We start from the raw sequence: 18,540 nt of genomic DNA, 5'->3' as shown, positions 1-18,540 counted from the left end.
CCGCATTTTGTAATTATAACAAACTCACCAGCATTATAGAATACAATGATTATAGTCCACCGTCTTCAATGTAATTAGCCTTCAATCAATCAAAAGGGGTTCAAAGGTCGAGAGAAACATTTCACCCAAATGCCCCTAAACATTTTGATCTTAAAGGGATAGTTCACACTTCTGTCATCAGTTACTCACCCTCGGGTTGTTTTAAACCTTTGTTCGAAACACAAAGAGCGATATTTGCAAGAATGTTAGCAATTTTCAGTTCTGTGACATCATCCCCTACCATAGTATGTCATAGTAGGAATAATAAAAGAAAAAATCTGTTAACAACATAGTGAGATATTTGGAAGAATTTAGGAACACAAACAGTTCAGGGACACCTTTGACTACTATTTCATTTTTTTCTACTGTGGCAGTCTCTGTGTTCATCAGAAGAAAGTCATCTACACAGGTATGAGAGTGAAGAAATGATGACAGAATTTACATTTTTGGGTGAACTATCCCTTTAAGGTCTCAAATCACATGTTAGAGTGTGTCATCATGTCATTGAAACAGAAAGTAGAATGTTTCATGTGTTGTTAACTGCTGCAAGTTAGTAATAAACACATCAACAAATAGGATTGCCATAGCATTTCTATTGTGTATATTCACTATCAGTAAACCAAATACACGTGTCAAATCATTTAAAAAACACAGTGTCACACACATAAAGATAAAGAGGTCTTTTCATGTGTCAGCAGGTACAAAAGAGAATTCATTTTTGAAACGATCAGCATCAAGTATCAGAGTTGTTGTGTGTTAAGCCACCGATGGTTAAAACTTCAGTTTTCAGCACAAACAAACATAACAATTATTAGAGAAACAAAATAAAAAAATCCCATCCGACTGAACTCTCATGTACAGCTGAATGGTTTTGATTTAGGCATCTACTGATTACATTAACAATGGTTTAGTTCAATATAGAATAAGATCATATATACAACATAATGCAAAGTAAATAAAATATGTTTTCAAAATACTCTGTGTACATTCTGTGTAAATGCGCTAAACTGTAACTTCACTTCCTCCACTGAGTCTAGTATAAATATCACTATATTAATACTGCAAATGTCCTTGTACTTCTTTAACTCAAACACTGAAAAACTCAACGGTAAACCATCAGAAGAATCTCTCTGGACGGCATCTGAATCTTACTTTGACTACATGACCAATAAACGCTTAAATGAATAAACTAACAAATTAAAAGCAGCAATCTTCAGAAATCTAACCATAACAACTGATACAGCAGAAAATATGGTGTTGAAAAAGACTGGAACAAATCTTGATGACAATTATACATTTGAGTGCACAGTACAAAGATGAACAGATAAAAAGAAATAGGCCAAAGAAAGATTTTAAAAATAGCAAATAAAGATTTAGCAGCATTGAGTTTAAAACTCATCATCATCACTGAGTTTTTCTGTCATCTGCTCTTCCTTAAACTGGTTCTTTTGAATCTCTGACACATTTAACAACTCTCTCATGCTTTTCCCAATTTCATCGACCTGTTCCAAAAGTTTATTATCATCTGCAGTGTTTCTGAGATGCTCCTCAGGACAGCTGACATGTTCATTGTCATTCAGAGACATTTCACAGCCTGCGTCAGGGTTCATCTCGAGATTTAACCCCGGCTTCTTTTCAACTTTCTCCAGATGGAGTGAACTGGAGCTTTCAAGCAGGGTGTCATTCACTGGTGTGGACGTGATGTTCTCTCTCTGACCTCCGACCTCATCGAACACTGCACGAGAAATAAAACCAGCATCCTCTCTGTTCACTGATGACAGATCTTGCCTGAGGTTGAAAGGTTTGTCACATTCATCGACGCTCAGGACTGAGACAGACACATCAGAGGGGTTTTGCAGGTCATTATGCAGGTTGTCCAGAAGGTGGCGCATTTTATTCTGTTGGGAATATTATTCAGAGCTGTGAGTTTATGTGAGAAGGAAAGTAAAAGTCTGTTTTGAACAATTTTGGTATATTCAAAAATATTTGGCCACCATTATCCAAAGTTGTTAGACTTATGTATTTACTTATGTAAATGAACAAATAAATGTTTTTTTAATAAAGTTAAAAGTTCCAATGGTACTTTTATCAATTACTTTTTTGTAGATTGTTGGATGACAGCCGACTAAACCAAGGTTATTGCTAACTAAATCTATTAAAAGATTGCTGTTAATTGAAATAAAATAAACAGAAATGAGATATAAAAGAAAAGTGGAGCCATTAAAATTATTAACTTGAAATAAACTAATTAAAAAGTGAAATAAAAGTAAATTAAACAAAAAAAATTGAGCATGATAAAAAAAGCAGGGTCAAGTAAAGAACACAGATTTCTCACCTCATCTAATCGATGTCTGTTCATGTCAACGTGACGTTCAAAAACCCTCTTCAGGACCCTGTTACACAAGACATTTCATTAGATTTATAAGACTTCAAATCTGTACAACGTTCACTTTTGAAATGAAGTGAACTCACACACCTGTCAGAGTAAAGACCCTGCACTAAGATCTCATTCGTCACGTCTGTAATAAACTCCAGGTACATTAATTCTTCTTCCCTGGTTTTAAAAAAACAAAATATGAAATAAGTGATCTCGGTGCTACATTACTGTGATTGTGTTTCAGGGCTTGTGTAATGAAATGAAACTCACTCCGCTGTAACTTTCCTCATTATGGGAGACTTCATGCCCTCTGGTGAAACCCTACAACAAACATCACGGTGCCATTACCAGAACACAAAAACATGTGAGGTCATCTACAGTAAACTGATGGAGTTATTACCTGGAATCTGTTGTCCCGTGACGTCTGAATGAATCTGATTCCTCATCCGACCACTTGTGAACAACACTAAATGCCTGTCCAAAAAAAAAGACTTTGCTTTGTGTCTATAGTGCATATTCTGTCTCTTTCACTTTTGTGTACAAACACTACCAGTCATAATTATCTAGAAGTAATTCATCAAAATAATTTATGTTAATGTCAAACATAAGTTTTGTCAAGAAATGTATATTATGATATCATTTATATCTTACTATTAACTTTGTTTTTTTTTAGAACATTTAGAGAATTCATGCGATTATTAATATATATTTGGTATTAAACTGGCCACGATCATTTGAATGACATGTAAAGTGACCAATCACCGTTTGCCTGACAGTGAAGATTATATCATGACTGAGTGAAATGATGACTTGCCTGCGGTGAATCTGACTGTGGTGAAAAGCCTCGCTTGGACTGTGAGCTATAGACAACAGAAACAATCATCACATTGAATCTGAATGTATTGTGACTGTATATATATATATATATATATATATATATTACTCAGTCTCAGTGCTTCTGTGGCTTTACCTCTCCTGTCGGGTCATTTGAAAAGAGGAAGACCCTTTCTCTTCCTCCTTCCTCTTTGGCGGTGTGTAATAGCGATATTGCAAGAGTGTAGACTTGTGATTGGACTTCACGGTTCTCGGTGTAAAGAGTTTCTCTTGCGTGAAGCGATGAGCATGTTTTAACAGCACGTCACCGCTGTAGGTCTTCTGTGATGGATCCTGAAAGGTTTTGAATTGTCTTTGTCTGACGGAAGATAAATGTGCAAGGCTACCGGATGTGCGAACAGTCTGAGATGGATACACAATTTGCCTGGAACAGAATGAGGTGCTGATCCTGGGTGATGACATCACTGAATGGTCCAAGGTTTTATCACCATGAGCCGAGGCTCCACTCTGAAAGCACAGCCATTATAAAGACATTCAGACTGAACACTCTTTCCAGATTCAACAGTTTCAGGATATAAGAAACCTCTAACAGCTCACATTTTGAGAAGAACAGGAGGCTCTCGAATTTAACCGGGTGCTTCTCAGTGACTCAGATCTTCCAGACCGACTCGGAGAGTCTTTCTTCAACTGCTCACGGCGTTTCCGATCAACATCTGCAAACAAAAACACAATTCCAAAGCCAAAGAAAATCACACACCTGAAACGCTCTTGTTCTAGATTAAACATACTTATGATGTGGAAGTGTAAGCGGGGACTTCTGCTTACATTTGACATTGAACTGCATGCTTTTAGGAACAGAGCAATCCACAGCAGCTAGAAGAAAACAAGCAATTATACAGATATGCATATAAACAAAACAATATATGGAGTAGGGATGCACCGATATGTACATTTTGGCAGATAACTGATGATTCTGATAACCGATGTTTGGCCGATATACAGTCTCTAGATATTAATAAGACTGAAATCAAAGGAAAGAAGTGGAAAACTGCTTTTATATGACAGCAGAAAACAAGGAAACCGTTAGTTCTCTATTCCCCTGAAAATCATGTGTCATGTGCTACTTTACACTAGTTAAACATTCTTTAACATTCAAACTTTTCAAATATATTTTATATTTAATAAACAAATGATAGATGTTCTTCCAGAGCAACCCAGAATAATGTTCTCAAGACAGAAAGCCTTCAGACTCAAACAATGTGCTTTTGTTCCTATAATTCACACAATCATAAATATCTACATCATCGATGTTTAGCTAATATCAGTAAAGTGAAAGATCACGACAGAAAGACACAACTGTGCTGGATTAGAACTGTGAGCGGCTGAAGAAGTTTAACCAGAGGAAATCATTAATCGCTTTAATATATCGGCCGATACGATAACATTATAAAAGTCGTCCGATACCGATGTGGCCAATCATTTATCGTACAGCTCTAATATTGAGTGTCTAAAATGAAATAAAACCAAAGAAGCAGTTTTACCTTTGGCTGAATACAGCTTTTTGTAATGTGAAAGCATATGATCTTTAATCATGAACTGATTCATCACTTTACCAGATGAGCCGTGACAATACCCTGAAAGAAACATATAATATATAATGGACCAATAACTGTAATGATAATGAGAGATACATTACACAAACAGACAATAAACAACCCCGATATCTACCACCAGCTAAATATTATGACCATTTCTTACAGTTAAATTGGCACGTTTACCTTAAGCTGATATCATGGTGACGTTACACATGTATACTCGAGTTCTGGTAATGTTTATTAATGCTGTAAACACTTACATTCAAGTGTCAAGAACAACAAATGAACTTCTTCATACTGATTTCAAACAGAAGACTATATTAAGTTTAGTTAACATGCTTTACCTGGTTTTGTGTCCATGGTGAGAAACTCTGTCAGGACTCCCATCCTCACAACACTCGTGTTTGACCGGAAATCATCATATTCAACATTTATAAAGGACTGAGGTAATGCGGTCATACACATAACACTTCATAAATAAACATTTCATTATTGTTTTTAAAGATATGACACACATTAGCTGTGATGCGCTAGCTGGCCTAGCTACTGCGAAGCTTCACCGCCGCCATGATGGTTGCTATGCGTGCGTCTGACGTCACTTTGTCTTTGACGATGCAAGCACGCAAATTAAAGCGATCATCATTTATTTATTTTTTTAAAACAATAAAAAATACTTTTTAAGTAATATTGACGTAAAAGTATAAGTTAAAAATAAACGTCCATTGTTCACCCATCAGCAATGACACATTTCCTCGAGTTAAACCTTAAACCCTATATGTTCTGATGTAATGCTCATGTGTATAGTGGATTATAGTGTATAAAGGGTTTATGCTCCAGTAACATATATAAGTGTCCCTCAGAACCACTAGTGTGTTTATCTAACACTTCACGTGTGTTTGTTTATTCTGCGCTCACATGACTAATAGATGTTGAGTTACTGTCATTCATATTTAATGTGGAGACTCCCGGTGCTTACAGCTCAACACATGCAGCACAACCCTCAACAATGCTTTGACACCTGCTGGCTGGGAGTCATTACTGTCTTTCCTTTCTGGAAATGTCAAATTGACAGTGTGAGATAACAGCTATACAACAAGTGCTGATGCGGATCTGTTCTATGCATATTCCTTCACAGCTATGACATCAAAGCTATTTGCATTAGTCTGTGGTGGAGAAACAAAAGAATGGTACCCTGAGATGAAATACTTCACAGGACATATGAACCTCTGAATCTGTAGTGGGATCTCTATTATCTTATGCTATATTACAGAAACCAACAGTTCTAATGCACCATTGTCTGCTATAAAGAAAATGAGTAATGTTTTGGTTCTGTTGAACACAAGAGAAGATATTTTGAGGAATGTAAGAACACAAACAGTTCTGGGGCACTTTTGACAACCATTTACATGTGTCCTACTATGGCAGTCAATAGTGCTTCAGAACTGTTGGTTTCTAACATTATAACATAATATCTCTCTTTGTGTTCAACCCAACAATGTCATGTTTGGAGCAACTAGATGGTGAGTAATTCATGGTGGAGCATCCCTTAACATATTACTCAGACGTTAGAAGATCTTCGACCTTTAGTCCATTTCAGTTTGAGTAAATGTTTTATTTATGAATACTGGATCAACATTCATATCAAACGTGAAAGTCAAATATCATATCATCTAAAATCCGTGATAGAATCAAACAATATAATACGCCATAATATACATATATTGTAATATAATATTCAATATAGTGCTAAACATTAAGTGTAGAGATGCATTAGTTACTTTAAGATGATATGAAAACACATTTGGAATGAATAATGTATATTTGCGCTGTTCTGCTTGATTTGCTGTGAATGCGCGCACCCTCTCCACGCACCTGTTCTCCATGTGGCAGCCGGTCCTCTATCACGGATAAACCCGATGATCAGTGAGTAAAACTCTCAATAACCCTCTTAATATTAAACACCATCATATTTCAATGATAACGACGACCACAAAATGACTGAAAACCTCTTTTACGACTAAATGCGCGAAGGAAGCACGAAACAAAGGCTTTGATTCTGAAACAAAGGAAAGACGCATCTGACTCACGAGCACACGCACCAGATTCTCTGATATTGACACGACATTTTCTGTTCCTCTTGGGTGTATATGTTCGGTGTAAAGTTAGAGTGTGTGATGGGTGGTCTTATATCGATGGGCTGGATGGAGAGAGTGATGCGTGATCTCTCATCATTAGGGTACCACTGCACACAATGCGCTCTTCGGCGTCGCCTCTACACTTCGCACTTCGCCCTAATTTATTAGCATCGCAAAAACAACATTATACGCCATAATGTAGACTCATCTAGGGTCGCTGGTTTGTGTAAATTGTCCCTGGATAGCTTTACTGTCATATTAGTATCGGAAACGTGCGGTGGGCGAGGTGTTCATCATGAAATTCCCGTTAGAAAATCCAAGGAAGCAAGTGAATTGGGACCCGGAACAAGGTTAGTTAAATATGATCATTTTGTATATTTTAAAAGTTGTGCATTCACCTAAAAAACTAATTTGATGATGGAGAGAATAGTCCATTCATTTGTTTACGTAATGGATAATTACTGTCGTGATATTTTCATACAATGTAGCCTTATATACAATGCACCTGTATTGTGTGTTTAAAAATATTTAGAGCAAGGATTTAGTCATAAGGAATGAATTATGAATAAAAAAGACAAATTACAGAAAAGAAGATAAACTTAGAAAGCAGTTAAACATAGTCACATTTCATTTGTACTCAATACTGAGAGTCTATAAAGTGTAATCATGTTGTCATGATTGTAATTTGCACATCAAACAAAGCAACACAATGGTTGTATAAATACTTCAGAATTGCTCTGGTTAAATGCTCATGGGAGTAATTCTTAAATAATTGTTAGCGACTTTATTGAGTGTTTAGATCTCTGCAGAGGTGGTGATGTCAGCCCTTGAGTCACTCAAAGTCAAAATTTATGGTAGATAAAATATATATTCTACAGTATATATTGATCGCTGGGCTATGTCACGCTGTAGAATTCTACACACACACACACAGATTCACATCTGCTCACTTGACAACAGATGCTGACATTATAACCAGCAAACGAGTTTAGATCATTAAACAAGAAGACCCAAAAACCTTTTTTGTTCATTGTTTATAAAGCCATTGAGACATGGTAAAGGGTGGAGATTGCATATATAATGGGGTGGTCTCAGGATTACATCATTCTGTCAGACAGGCCCCACCCACTGTCCCACACAAAGCCAGCGGGGGTCTCTCTTTTAACAGGGGTGACTGGACCCAGCTGCTCTTGTGTGAATGAATGTTTCCAAATACAGACGCCGCCTTAGCCCCACTCTGAACAGACACTATAAGCTCTCGAAATCAAATTATACAATCCATTTGTCAAGTAATGTACCAGTAGCATCTCTTGAATGCCCTTCAAACGTCTATTAGAAAGATTCAATCTCACCGTGCCATTGGGTCACATTCAACCCCATTTAGAATCATTAGCCACACTTAACTATGTGCATTGCTATATCATAAACAAAATAGGTATTTCAATGTTGCACAAAGTTGGGATAGAGGAACAACAGATGAGTGGAGATATCATGGATCATCAGTTTTGTCATACTGTTATTTAGAGCAATAATGTGCCCCACAAAACCCTCAGATATTATGATTTGGTCAGTATTTGTGAAAGTGCCATTCTGACGATATCATTCGGGATTTTGTTAGAATTGTATTTTCCATTTACAGTGTGTTTCATGTTGTTACCGGGGTAAAGTGTGACTGTAATGAGCGAACGAGTGAAGCAGATGAAATCTGATCAAAATCATAACCTGAAACAGGAATCACTATTGCTTAGCCACACAATTACATTACAGCTTCTCCTGAAAGATCTATAGCCACTAATGGCCTGCATTATAACAGCTTTCACACAGTTCATGTTTCCGGCACCTCCGTGAACTCGTATTCTCTTTCTGATCTATTTTATTTTCTAGAAGCACGTGGTCAAAATGATGTAGTTGTGTCTATGATGCATGCGATCCAGGTCACGTGAGAGACACTCTAAAAAAAAACAAAGATTCCTAAAACGCTCTTTCTCAAGCTGGACCTTTAAAATTAAGTTGCACAAAAGGTCAACTAAGAAATGGTGCTTTTAAGAATAAGAATCATGGCATCGACGTGAACAACCTATTTTCAGCATCATTCTCATACGCTCTCTCTCTCTTTTTCTCCAGTGGCTGTTCAGACGAACATAATCCCACCAAAGAAGGTCCAGGCCGGTGGAGTTCAGTCCAGTCTGGTTCAGGCCAGCGTGGCCGCCATACAGAACCCGATGGGCTGTGACACTACAGTGAACGGTCACTGTCTTCTGCCACGTCTCTCCATCACCTCTCGATCGGCCAGCGTGGTCACAGGAATAGACTCGGGAGCGGACGGATCAGCTCCACACACCGTCATGAAATGGAAAACCGTCCTGGCTGTGTTCGTGGTGGTGGTGGTCTATCTGGTGTGCGGCGGTCTGGCCTTCCGTGCGCTAGAGCAACCCTTCGAGAGTAACCAGAAAGACAACATCACCCAAGAGAAATCCTCATTTCTACAGAGGAACCCCTGCGTCTCCCCGGCAGAGCTGGAGGATCTTATTAAGGTAAAATCAGACTGTCTGATATACAGTATTCACGTTTCTTCTAAAACAAAAAGAGAAACAAATGAGAGTTGAAAGAAATGAGAAAAAGAAGAGAAATGTTTGAGTTGATATCGAGATCTTCACTAATATTGACTTTTGATGCAGATGAAACAAATCTGAGCTCAGATCTTCTCCAACTCTCATGACAGAAATGTCAAGGAGAAATAACTAAGATAGAAACAAAAGGTGCTTCAAAATGCCAGAATAACCTTTTGGTTCCATAAAGAACCTTTAACATCTGAAGTAGCTTTCTGTTTCTTTAGAGACCCTTTGGCTGAATGGCCTGACCCTCTCTATGGCATCGCTGTGAAGAGCCTTTTAAGCACCTTTATTTTGAGGAGTCTATTATACAGTAATTTAATTTTTATACTCAAAAACCATGACAAATTGAAATTACTTATTTTTGCGCTGTTGTGCATATATATTGCAATTTAACAAAACATATAAACTGATATTTAAGCACATTTTATTTCAAAGTATTTATTTCAAAACATCTCTTCCATGAGCTCTTGAACCGCACGACTTTTATTCTGTTTTGGCAATGCAGCTAATGGGGGATATATATATATAAACAGCCAATGAGGATTGTTCTCAGAACTTTGGCTAATTAAACATTTTCTTGGAGTATTTTTTAAAGAGCATTTTATCAATACACTATGTCATTATTAATATAACGTATGTAAAAAGATATAAAAGGCGTACAAACGTATCAAGCAAACGTATTTGTAACTTAATTGAAATGTGTAGTCTGGGTAGTTTGATGAGGAACACTCCTAAAAAGGATGTGTTAAATATCAACACGTTGTTTGTTTTATCCTATTTAACACATTTTCTGTTTATTTTGTGTAAATAAATGAAAGCGACCGTTTTTTTAAGAGAAGACAAACAACAAAGCTTACTTCATGGTGACTTTTCAAGACCTATTTAAGCGCTTCTCATTTGAGTTTTCTCAAAACCTGACAATGACTCACGCATGAATGGTCAGATCATTTATTCTTCATTTCTTTTCTCTATAGTCATGCAGGCGTCTTCTCTTACTGCCTGACATCTGCTAATGAAACTTGTGCCTAAGAAATCAATTCTCCATTTCCATACACAATTGGATCTGTTTCAGACTTCAGAGAATATGTTTCAAGCAAATCAATGTTGTATTGTCCGTCCCAATGAAAGCAGAGACCCCAGAGAGTAAAACCCTGCTGAAGACGTTCAGTGCGCCACGTGACACATGCTGGGATTTGTTTTTATACAGTAGACATCAACACAACAAACATTTATATGTTCTAGAACCATTTACAAAACAAACACCTTAATAAACAAAAATAAACTTTTGTCATTTTTTATTTTATTGTGGACAATTCATGTAACTTGAGAAAAAAGTGTATGATGTATGTTAGCATTAAACATTGATAACATTTCTCACTTATGCTTAATTGAAGTATACCTTTAAAGCATTTGCTCTCTATTTCATTTTATTGCTTCGGTCTGTGATTTTTCTTCGCAACGGGACTCTGGGAAACACACCAGCTTGCATTGCTTTCATAAGATCTTCTAAGAGTCTTAGAAAGTCTTCGAAACATTTCATATGTCCAGATTAGATCATGTCAGTCACGAGAGACAGAGATAGAGACAGCCGTCTGGTGTTCTTGGCCATGAACAGAAACTGACTCAAACATTCTTCATCAGGACATTAAGCAGAAGAAATATGACTCAGAGAAAATGACTTTCTGGAGTACAAGAGGGTGTTTTATTGCCTTTACCAACTCATGTGATGTATTTACTGTTATAGTTTACATGTAAAGACCAATTCTATTGCTACTAAATTAAAACAATATAACTCAGAGATTGAAAAGCAGGATTTGGGTGAATATCATAAAAACAAAAGACACCGCAGAGGTTGAGACAGAGCTTACCGTTATATTGAATTTACTCATCTTTGTATATTCCTCCCTTTTATTTCTAAGCGAGTCTGAAAATCATGAAACTAGATATAATTACTTCAAAACGGAGAGTACATTGGTCTCCAGCTCATGGACACTAGGCGTCTTTGTATTGAAGTGAATGTGAATTCTCCACCGTACTTCTTTTCCTGACATTGTGCAGAGACATAACCAAACACATGATTCATCCTCTTAAACTGCTGCTCCGGTTTATTAAATACACCAAACTTTGACTAATACAGTGAATGTTGTTTAGAACATATATATACATATATAACTAAATGCTGCATTGGCATCTGTTTCTATGGGCCCCTATACGTAGGTTGTCTGACATTTTGGAAGCCGGCTTGTGTTGCTAAGTCTTTCCCGTGGCAATTGGGTTACTTTGTAACTAGTCTCAGCTTCAGACGTCATGCCCACGGAACGTTGGCTGAAGGTCTGGCTACGCGACATTTGTAACTGTTGCTTCGGTTTGTATTATCCACATGTTAGGAGTGGAAGGATTTTGTCAATCTTAAAAGGATTTTATTTATGAATGTTAAGTTCTGTTGTTTGGAGTAGGGAAATATGGCTTGTGATAAAGAATTTTGTTTCACAGATCTGGCAACTCTGCCAAGCCGGTCCATTTACACTCAAGAGCAAGCTGACTGTGTATGATTATGAAAACGTATTTGTCGTTGTGTAAACTCAAACATTATATTTGCTACACCAACACATGATAACAACGAAAGGGTAGCCCATTTTTCGGGAATTAAAAAGAACAGCCATGGCCGCATTCTACGAACTGTGAGTGTCTGGAGCGCTTGAATGATGTATCTAGTTATTTTTAGCCATCTATGATTTAGGAGCTCAGTAGTTGGTAAATCACAGCCATGTTTTCCAGATGAGCGAAATCAATCTGATGATTTTGCTTTAAAATGGCTGTGTGAACTTGTTTCTGCATCTTTACAGCATGCGGTGGATGCGGTCAGCGCTGGAGTGAGTCCCATTGGAAACACATCCCATAATTACAGTCACTGGGACCTCAGTAGCGCATTCTTCTTCGCAGGAACCGTCATCACCACTATAGGTACAAAACAACATTCATCATATTCATATTCAAGCAAACATTCAAGTTTGAGCGAATCGGTTTTTCTAGTTTAGATAAAGAGTTTTGAGAAGCATTTTGTCTGCCTAGCTAGCTGTAGCTGTAGTGAGCCTGATGTGTTTGCATGAACTGGACTAGTAGCTGTTTGTTAGCAAAGGACTATTGAACTTTCTGCACTGCTTTAAAGGTAAACTGTTGTTTGTTAAGTAGCTGTTGTTAGCACCTAGCTATCTTTCAAGAGTTACTTTTCAGTCAGTCTAATCTCAATGTTCTTGGACTGACTGAACATGGATCTGTAAATAGAACACTGTTACTCCATCGGCCCTCTCCACCAACCTCAACTTTTTCGTCCTTCTGGGTGAGGAGGTGGAACAGGTTTGCTCGTTTCCAACACCTGGAAATTCACTCCTCTGTCCTTTCCTTGCAGCAACTCCTCATTAGAATACAATGAAATAACCTTCACTTATCCATCAAAAATACATTATGTTATCATCTATCGCCCTCCAGGACAACTGGAAACTTCTTAGAAGAGCTTGACACACTGTTATCCTCTATCCCTGAAGACTGCACTCCACTGGTATTGCTAGGCGACTTCAACATCCACCTAGACAAACCACAAGCAGCCGACTTCTTAGATCTGCTCTCCTTGTCTGACCTTCACAGGGCCAACAACCCTTCCACCCACAGAGGATCTAGACCTTGTTCTGACTCATAACTGCACTGATAATAATATTCTAGTTACCCCCTCCATGTCTTTGACCATTTCTTTATAAATTTTACTGTAACACTCAACCCAACCCTGTTTCTTTCTGTCATAATCTTCAATCCATCTCTCTCACCTGCTTTTCATCCATGGTGGCTTCGCTTTCCTGTAGCTCAGTGGTACAAGCATTGCGTTAACAACGCAAGGTTGTGGGTTCGATCCCACGGGATTGCAGATACCTATGTATAAAAGTACAGGATTATGCAATGTAAGTCGCTTTGGATAAAAGCATCTGACAAATGTTAAATGTAGAAATGTAAAATGGTGTCTTCCTCCCTGCACAGCACAACGTTACTCAACTCTCAACGTATCTCTTATAGTCTCTGAGAGAAAAAAAAAACTGTTCTCTCAACTGTGGTCTGGCTTTTGTTGAAACTAGTAACTTTGTATAAGCACCTATTGTACTATTGCTCTTTTATGACATATCGCTTATTGCTCACTGAACTCTTTGTAAGTCGCTTTGGATAAAAGCGTCTGGTAATTGACTAAATGTAAATGTCTTTGTACAACCTTAACATCCTGTCTTGACAGTGTCTGCCCTCTCACCTCTAGGCCTACTCGTGCTACACCCTCTTGCCCCTGGCTTTTTGAGACTCTTCGCGACAATCGGACCAAGCTAAGGGATGCAGAGAGAAAGTGGGGCAAGTGTAGAGACTCTGCTTATCTATTCAAGTATCAAAATATTCTTAACTCCTTCGCTGCTGATATATCTGCAGCCAAAACCAAGTACTTTCAAAACAAAATCCAAACCGAATCTAACCCGTGTCAACTTTTCTTAACTCTCTCATCTCTGTCCCCCTCGACCTCCCGCCAATACCTTACTGACTGCTGATGAATTTACCAACTTCTTCACTGATAAAGTGGAGACCATCAGCAGGCAGTTCTCTGCTCAACACATCCCTGATCTCTCTCTTACCCCCTGCTATGCTCAACTCCCTTCTTTTTCTCCCCTTTCAGAGCCTGATGTCTCCAATTCTCCTTTCTACCTGTCCTCTCGACCCGATCCCTTCCCACCTCCTATAGGCTATCTCTCCGTCTCTACTGTCTCAACTCACAAACATTGTTAACACCTCCATCACCACTGGTACTGTCCGCACCTCATTTAAACAAGCCCTGGTAACACCTTTACTCAAGAAACCAACATTCGACCCCTCAATGGTCAGCAACTAAAGACCGATCATACTCCTGCTTTTCTTTTCCAAGGCCCTCGAAAAGTTAGTTTTTAACCAAATCTCTGCCTATCTCTCACAGCACGACCTTCTGGACAGTCAACAATCCGGCTTCAAGATAGTACATTCTACAGAGACTATCCTGTCTGTTGTCTAAAACCTACGCCTCGCTAGGGCAAAATCCTTGTCATTTGTCTTTATTCTGCTTGATCTCTGCATTTGACATTGTAAAACCCCGGATCCTGCTGTCCACTCTACTCCATACTGGGAACTGCACTGAACTGGTTTGACTCTTACCTCACAGGCAGATCCTTTAAGGTATCCTGGAGTGCGAGACATCCAGATCTCACCAGCTGACAACTGGAGTTCCTCAGGGATCAGTTCTTGCTCCTCTCCTCTTTTCTATACATACCACCTCAGGGGGTCCAATTGTTAAGGAACATGTGTTCCTTCTGGACATCTCCTCTTGGATGAAAGAGCATCGACTACAACTTAAACTTTCCAAGACAGAACTCCTGGGTATATTGGCCCGTCCATCAATTGAACACCACCTTAGCGGTCAGCTCAGATCCTCAACTATAACACCCGCAAAGTCTCTGAGAAACCTGGGGGTGATGTTTGAAGACTAGCTGAAATGAACCTCCTACATTGCAGCCACCTTTCAAACTTGCATGTATGTGCTCTACAACATTAGGAAAATCAGGCAGTTCATGATGGAGCATGCCTCTCAGCTGCTAGTCCAAGCTCTGGTCATATCAATACTGAACTACTGCAATTCTCTAATGGCCGGCCATCCAACCAATGCAGTCAAGGCCTTGTAAATGATCCAGAATGTTGCTGCACATCTAGTTTTCAATCAGCCTAAAAGAACCCATGTAGATCCCATCCTGATTTCAGTTCACTGGCTGTCAGATTCCGCCCACATCAAGCTGACACTGGTCTTCAGAGCGATAACGGCAAACTCGCCCATTTATTCCCTGCTCCATGTCTACATCCCCTCCTGTCATCTTTGGTCTGAAAATGAGCGACACCTGGTTGTTCCATTACAGAGAGGCACCAAATATCTTGCAAAAACCTTTACTCATTCAGTTCCCCTGTGGTGGGATGAACTGCCAGCCTCCACCCCAACTGCAGCCTCCTTCACAACTTTCAAAAACAGCTCAAAACATACCCGTTCCGCATTTATCTGACTAACCAATAATTGTTTATGTCTTGTGTCTTAAAAAAATCCTGTTGTTCATTCTCTCACTGGCTTATTCCAGCTTTAATCCTCCTAGTGGCATGGTCTTTTAAACTAACAGTACAGTTTAGCGTGTTGACAAAATGTTTATAGGCTCTCCTACATGTACGTTGCTTTAGATAAAAGCGTTTGCCAAATGAATAAATGTAAATGATTTTCTCCTGTCAGAAAGTCTGTGTATAATTACTGCCGTCTTCTCTTCGGCAAGCTAACAATTTTCTCGTTGTGTATGTGTCTGCTGTACTGGAGAAGGATTAAATAACCTCTTGTCTTCTACACCCACGCGGACAGGCTACGGAAACATCGCTCCCAGCACCGAGGGAGGAAAGATTTTCTGCATCCTCTACGCCATATTTGGAATCCCTTTGTTCGGCTTCCTGCTGGCTGGCATCGGTGATCAACTCGGGACCATGTTTATAAAGAGCATTTTAAAGGTGGAAAAGATATTCAGGGTGAGGCGCACGTATTTCTTAAGATACTCATGAGTATTCTCAGTTGCTTTCTGAGTCAATAATGATCGATGAAGGTAAAGTCAATCACATGGAATCAATACAGACTTTGTTTACTTCATACAATCATGTTACTTCACAAGAAGACTTGTTCTGTTATTCATCCCTGCAGCAGAAACACAAGCAGATCAGTCAGACTAAAATCCGCGTGACCTCCACCATTCTCTTCATTCTGGCGGGCTGTATAGTGTTTGTCACCATACCAGCGTTTATCTTCAAACACATCGAGGGCTGGAGTACTTTAGAAGCCATATACTTTGTTGTTATAACTCTGACCACAGTCGGCATCGGAGATTATGTTGCAGGTATGTGGACGAATGTGAAAATATAAAGGTGTGTTTTTATGTTTAGAAAAACAAATAAACCCTGTACCGTGTTGAGTAGGTGGGGACCGTATTAAAGAATACATGAAATGGTACAAACCTCTGGTGTGGTTCTGGATTCTGGTGGGCCTGGCATATTTCGCAGCCGTTCTGAGCATGATAGGAGACTGGCTCAGGGTTCTGTCCAAGAAAACGAAAGAGGAGGTAAAATGTGTTACTTCAAATTATGTATCGCCGTAAAATCATCTGTGAATTAGAATTTCAAAACATCACTTTTAAATCAAAGCTGTCATAAATACAAACTGTTATAATCATAACATAAATAGTGAATGTATAAATGTCAAAGGGTGTTTGAAACACAAAAACATCTTCTAAGATATTATTTCATTAAAAACAAATGTGTCATGTTGTTAAAGGAATAGCATTTTTTTATTCACCTTCATCTGGTTGTAAATCTGTATGTGAGTGTAAGGTGGTGTAAACATGAAAACATGTGACATGTTTCCTTACCATAGGATAGTTCACCAAAAATGAAAAGTCTGTCTTCATTTCCTCACCTTCCAGTTGTTCCAAATGTGTATAAATGTGTTTGTTCTGATGAACACAGAGAAAGATATTAGGAAGAATGTTTATAACCAAACAGATTTTGCCCCCCATTCACTTCCATAGTAGGAAAAAATACTTTATATATTTTTTGTTCTGTTGAGCTTAACAGAAGACATTTTGAGGAATGAAGGACAGCAAACAGTTCTGGGGCACTTTTGACTTCCATTGTATTTTTTCCTTCTATGGGAATCAATGGGGTCCAAAATCTATCTGGTTATAAACATTCTTCAAATGATCTTTCTCTGCGTTCATCAGAGCAAAGACATTTATAAAGATTTGAAACAACTCGAAGGAGAGGAAATGAAGACAAAATTTACATTTTTGGGTGAAGTATCCCTTTAAAAATTTATTTTTAAATCCATTTCCATCATTTTGAGTCTAAAAACATCAGGTGCTGTAAACATGATGTAAAACATATTTTTCAACCACCCTGAAAGAATGTGACACGTTTCTTTAAAAAATACCTTAATTATTATTTAAAGACATTTTCCATTGTGTTCGTCACAGGTGGGGGGGTTTAAGGCTCATGCAGCTGAATGGAAGGCAAACGTCCGAGCAGAGTTCAGAGAAACACGCAGACGTCTCAGCGGCGAGATCCATGACAAACTCCAGCGAGCCGCCACCCTCCGCAGCATGGAGCGCAGACGTCTGGGTCTGGAGCAGCGCGCTCACTCGCTCGACATGCTGTCGCCGGAAAAAAGAGCCGTCTTCGCCAGCCTGGACGCCGGCCGCTTCAAGACCTCCTCTCAGGAAAGCATCGACACCAAACTCAACAACCTCCGACTCAAAGCCGAGGCCACCAGACAGCAGACTTCCTCGGAGGAAAACATCTTCGACCACTTTGGCTCGCTCACTAAACTGGCCAAGCGCAACAGGAGCAAAGATCTCCGCAGGAACATCCCAGAAGACATGGGCAGAGCCGGCGAGGTGGTCAGCAGTAACAGCAGTAACATCACACTGGGAGAAGACAGAAGAGAAGATGAGGAGGAGACGACAGAGGAGAAGACGGAAAAGGAGGCAAACACCAGCTTCACATGTTTGCCTCACTATTCAGAGGAATCCAAACAGCAGAACGGTTTTGCTCCGGCTCAGGCCAAAGAACAAGAGAGAAACAAAAAACTCGAGCAGAAGGAACATCAGCCTTAGAAAGAGGGACGACAGCAGAAGGAAAAGCGTTAAAGGAATCATTCACCTCAGAAGCCACATCACCTTCTGTAGAACCTAAAAAAAGAAAAACGGCAACAGACGCGGTAAACGCTGGTGGCAAACCTCAACAACGTGTCTTTATTTCTCAAGTCAGCTGTGAGAAACACAACATTCGAGTGGATAGTCACATGACAAAGTTTCCAGTGT

At 39.0% G+C, this 18,540-nt stretch overlaps 2 protein-coding genes across 3 annotated transcripts; one reads left to right on the top strand and one right to left on the bottom strand.

Annotated features, from left to right (window-relative positions):
• Positions 1 to 487: 487 nt before the first annotated feature.
• On the bottom strand, positions 488 to 5,463 carry spata7 (spermatogenesis associated 7). 2 transcript variants are annotated; one of them, XM_079457970.1, is made up of 11 exons: positions 5,190 to 5,463; positions 4,792 to 4,884; positions 4,076 to 4,123; positions 3,848 to 3,963; positions 3,387 to 3,757; positions 3,231 to 3,276; positions 2,817 to 2,890; positions 2,687 to 2,737; positions 2,516 to 2,593; positions 2,375 to 2,432; positions 488 to 1,937 (listed from the first exon to the last, which is right to left on the bottom strand). In XM_079457970.1, exons 1-11 carry the CDS (start codon positions 5,308 to 5,310, stop codon positions 1,428 to 1,430), a joined length of 1,566 nt encoding a protein of 521 aa, XP_079314096.1. In that variant the 5' UTR covers positions 5,311 to 5,463; the 3' UTR covers positions 488 to 1,427. The 2 variants fall into 2 exon arrangements, with proteins under 2 accessions (XP_079314096.1, XP_079314097.1); XM_079457971.1 differs by lacking the exon at positions 4,792 to 4,884 and having other exon boundaries at positions 494 to 1,937; positions 5,190 to 5,436.
• Positions 5,464 to 6,340: 877 nt separating this feature from the next.
• On the top strand, positions 6,341 to 18,333 carry kcnk10b (potassium channel, subfamily K, member 10b; the record flags this gene model as incomplete). The annotated part of the gene is given in 8 exon segments (XM_079459386.1): positions 6,341 to 6,365; positions 9,105 to 9,514; positions 12,442 to 12,559; positions 16,041 to 16,201; positions 16,371 to 16,580; positions 16,582 to 16,635; positions 16,639 to 16,809; positions 17,695 to 18,333. Coding segments are annotated over 8 exon segments (1,788 nt in total).
• Between the last annotated feature and the right edge of the window lie 207 nt (positions 18,334 to 18,540).

This window comes from Barbatula barbatula, assembly GCF_947034865.1.
Source record: "Barbatula barbatula genome assembly, chromosome: 6".
Classification (NCBI taxonomy): domain Eukaryota; kingdom Metazoa; phylum Chordata; class Actinopteri; order Cypriniformes; family Nemacheilidae; genus Barbatula; species Barbatula barbatula.
Note: the sequence above shows the minus strand (reverse complement) of the source record. Positions and strands in the feature narration are given on the sequence as shown.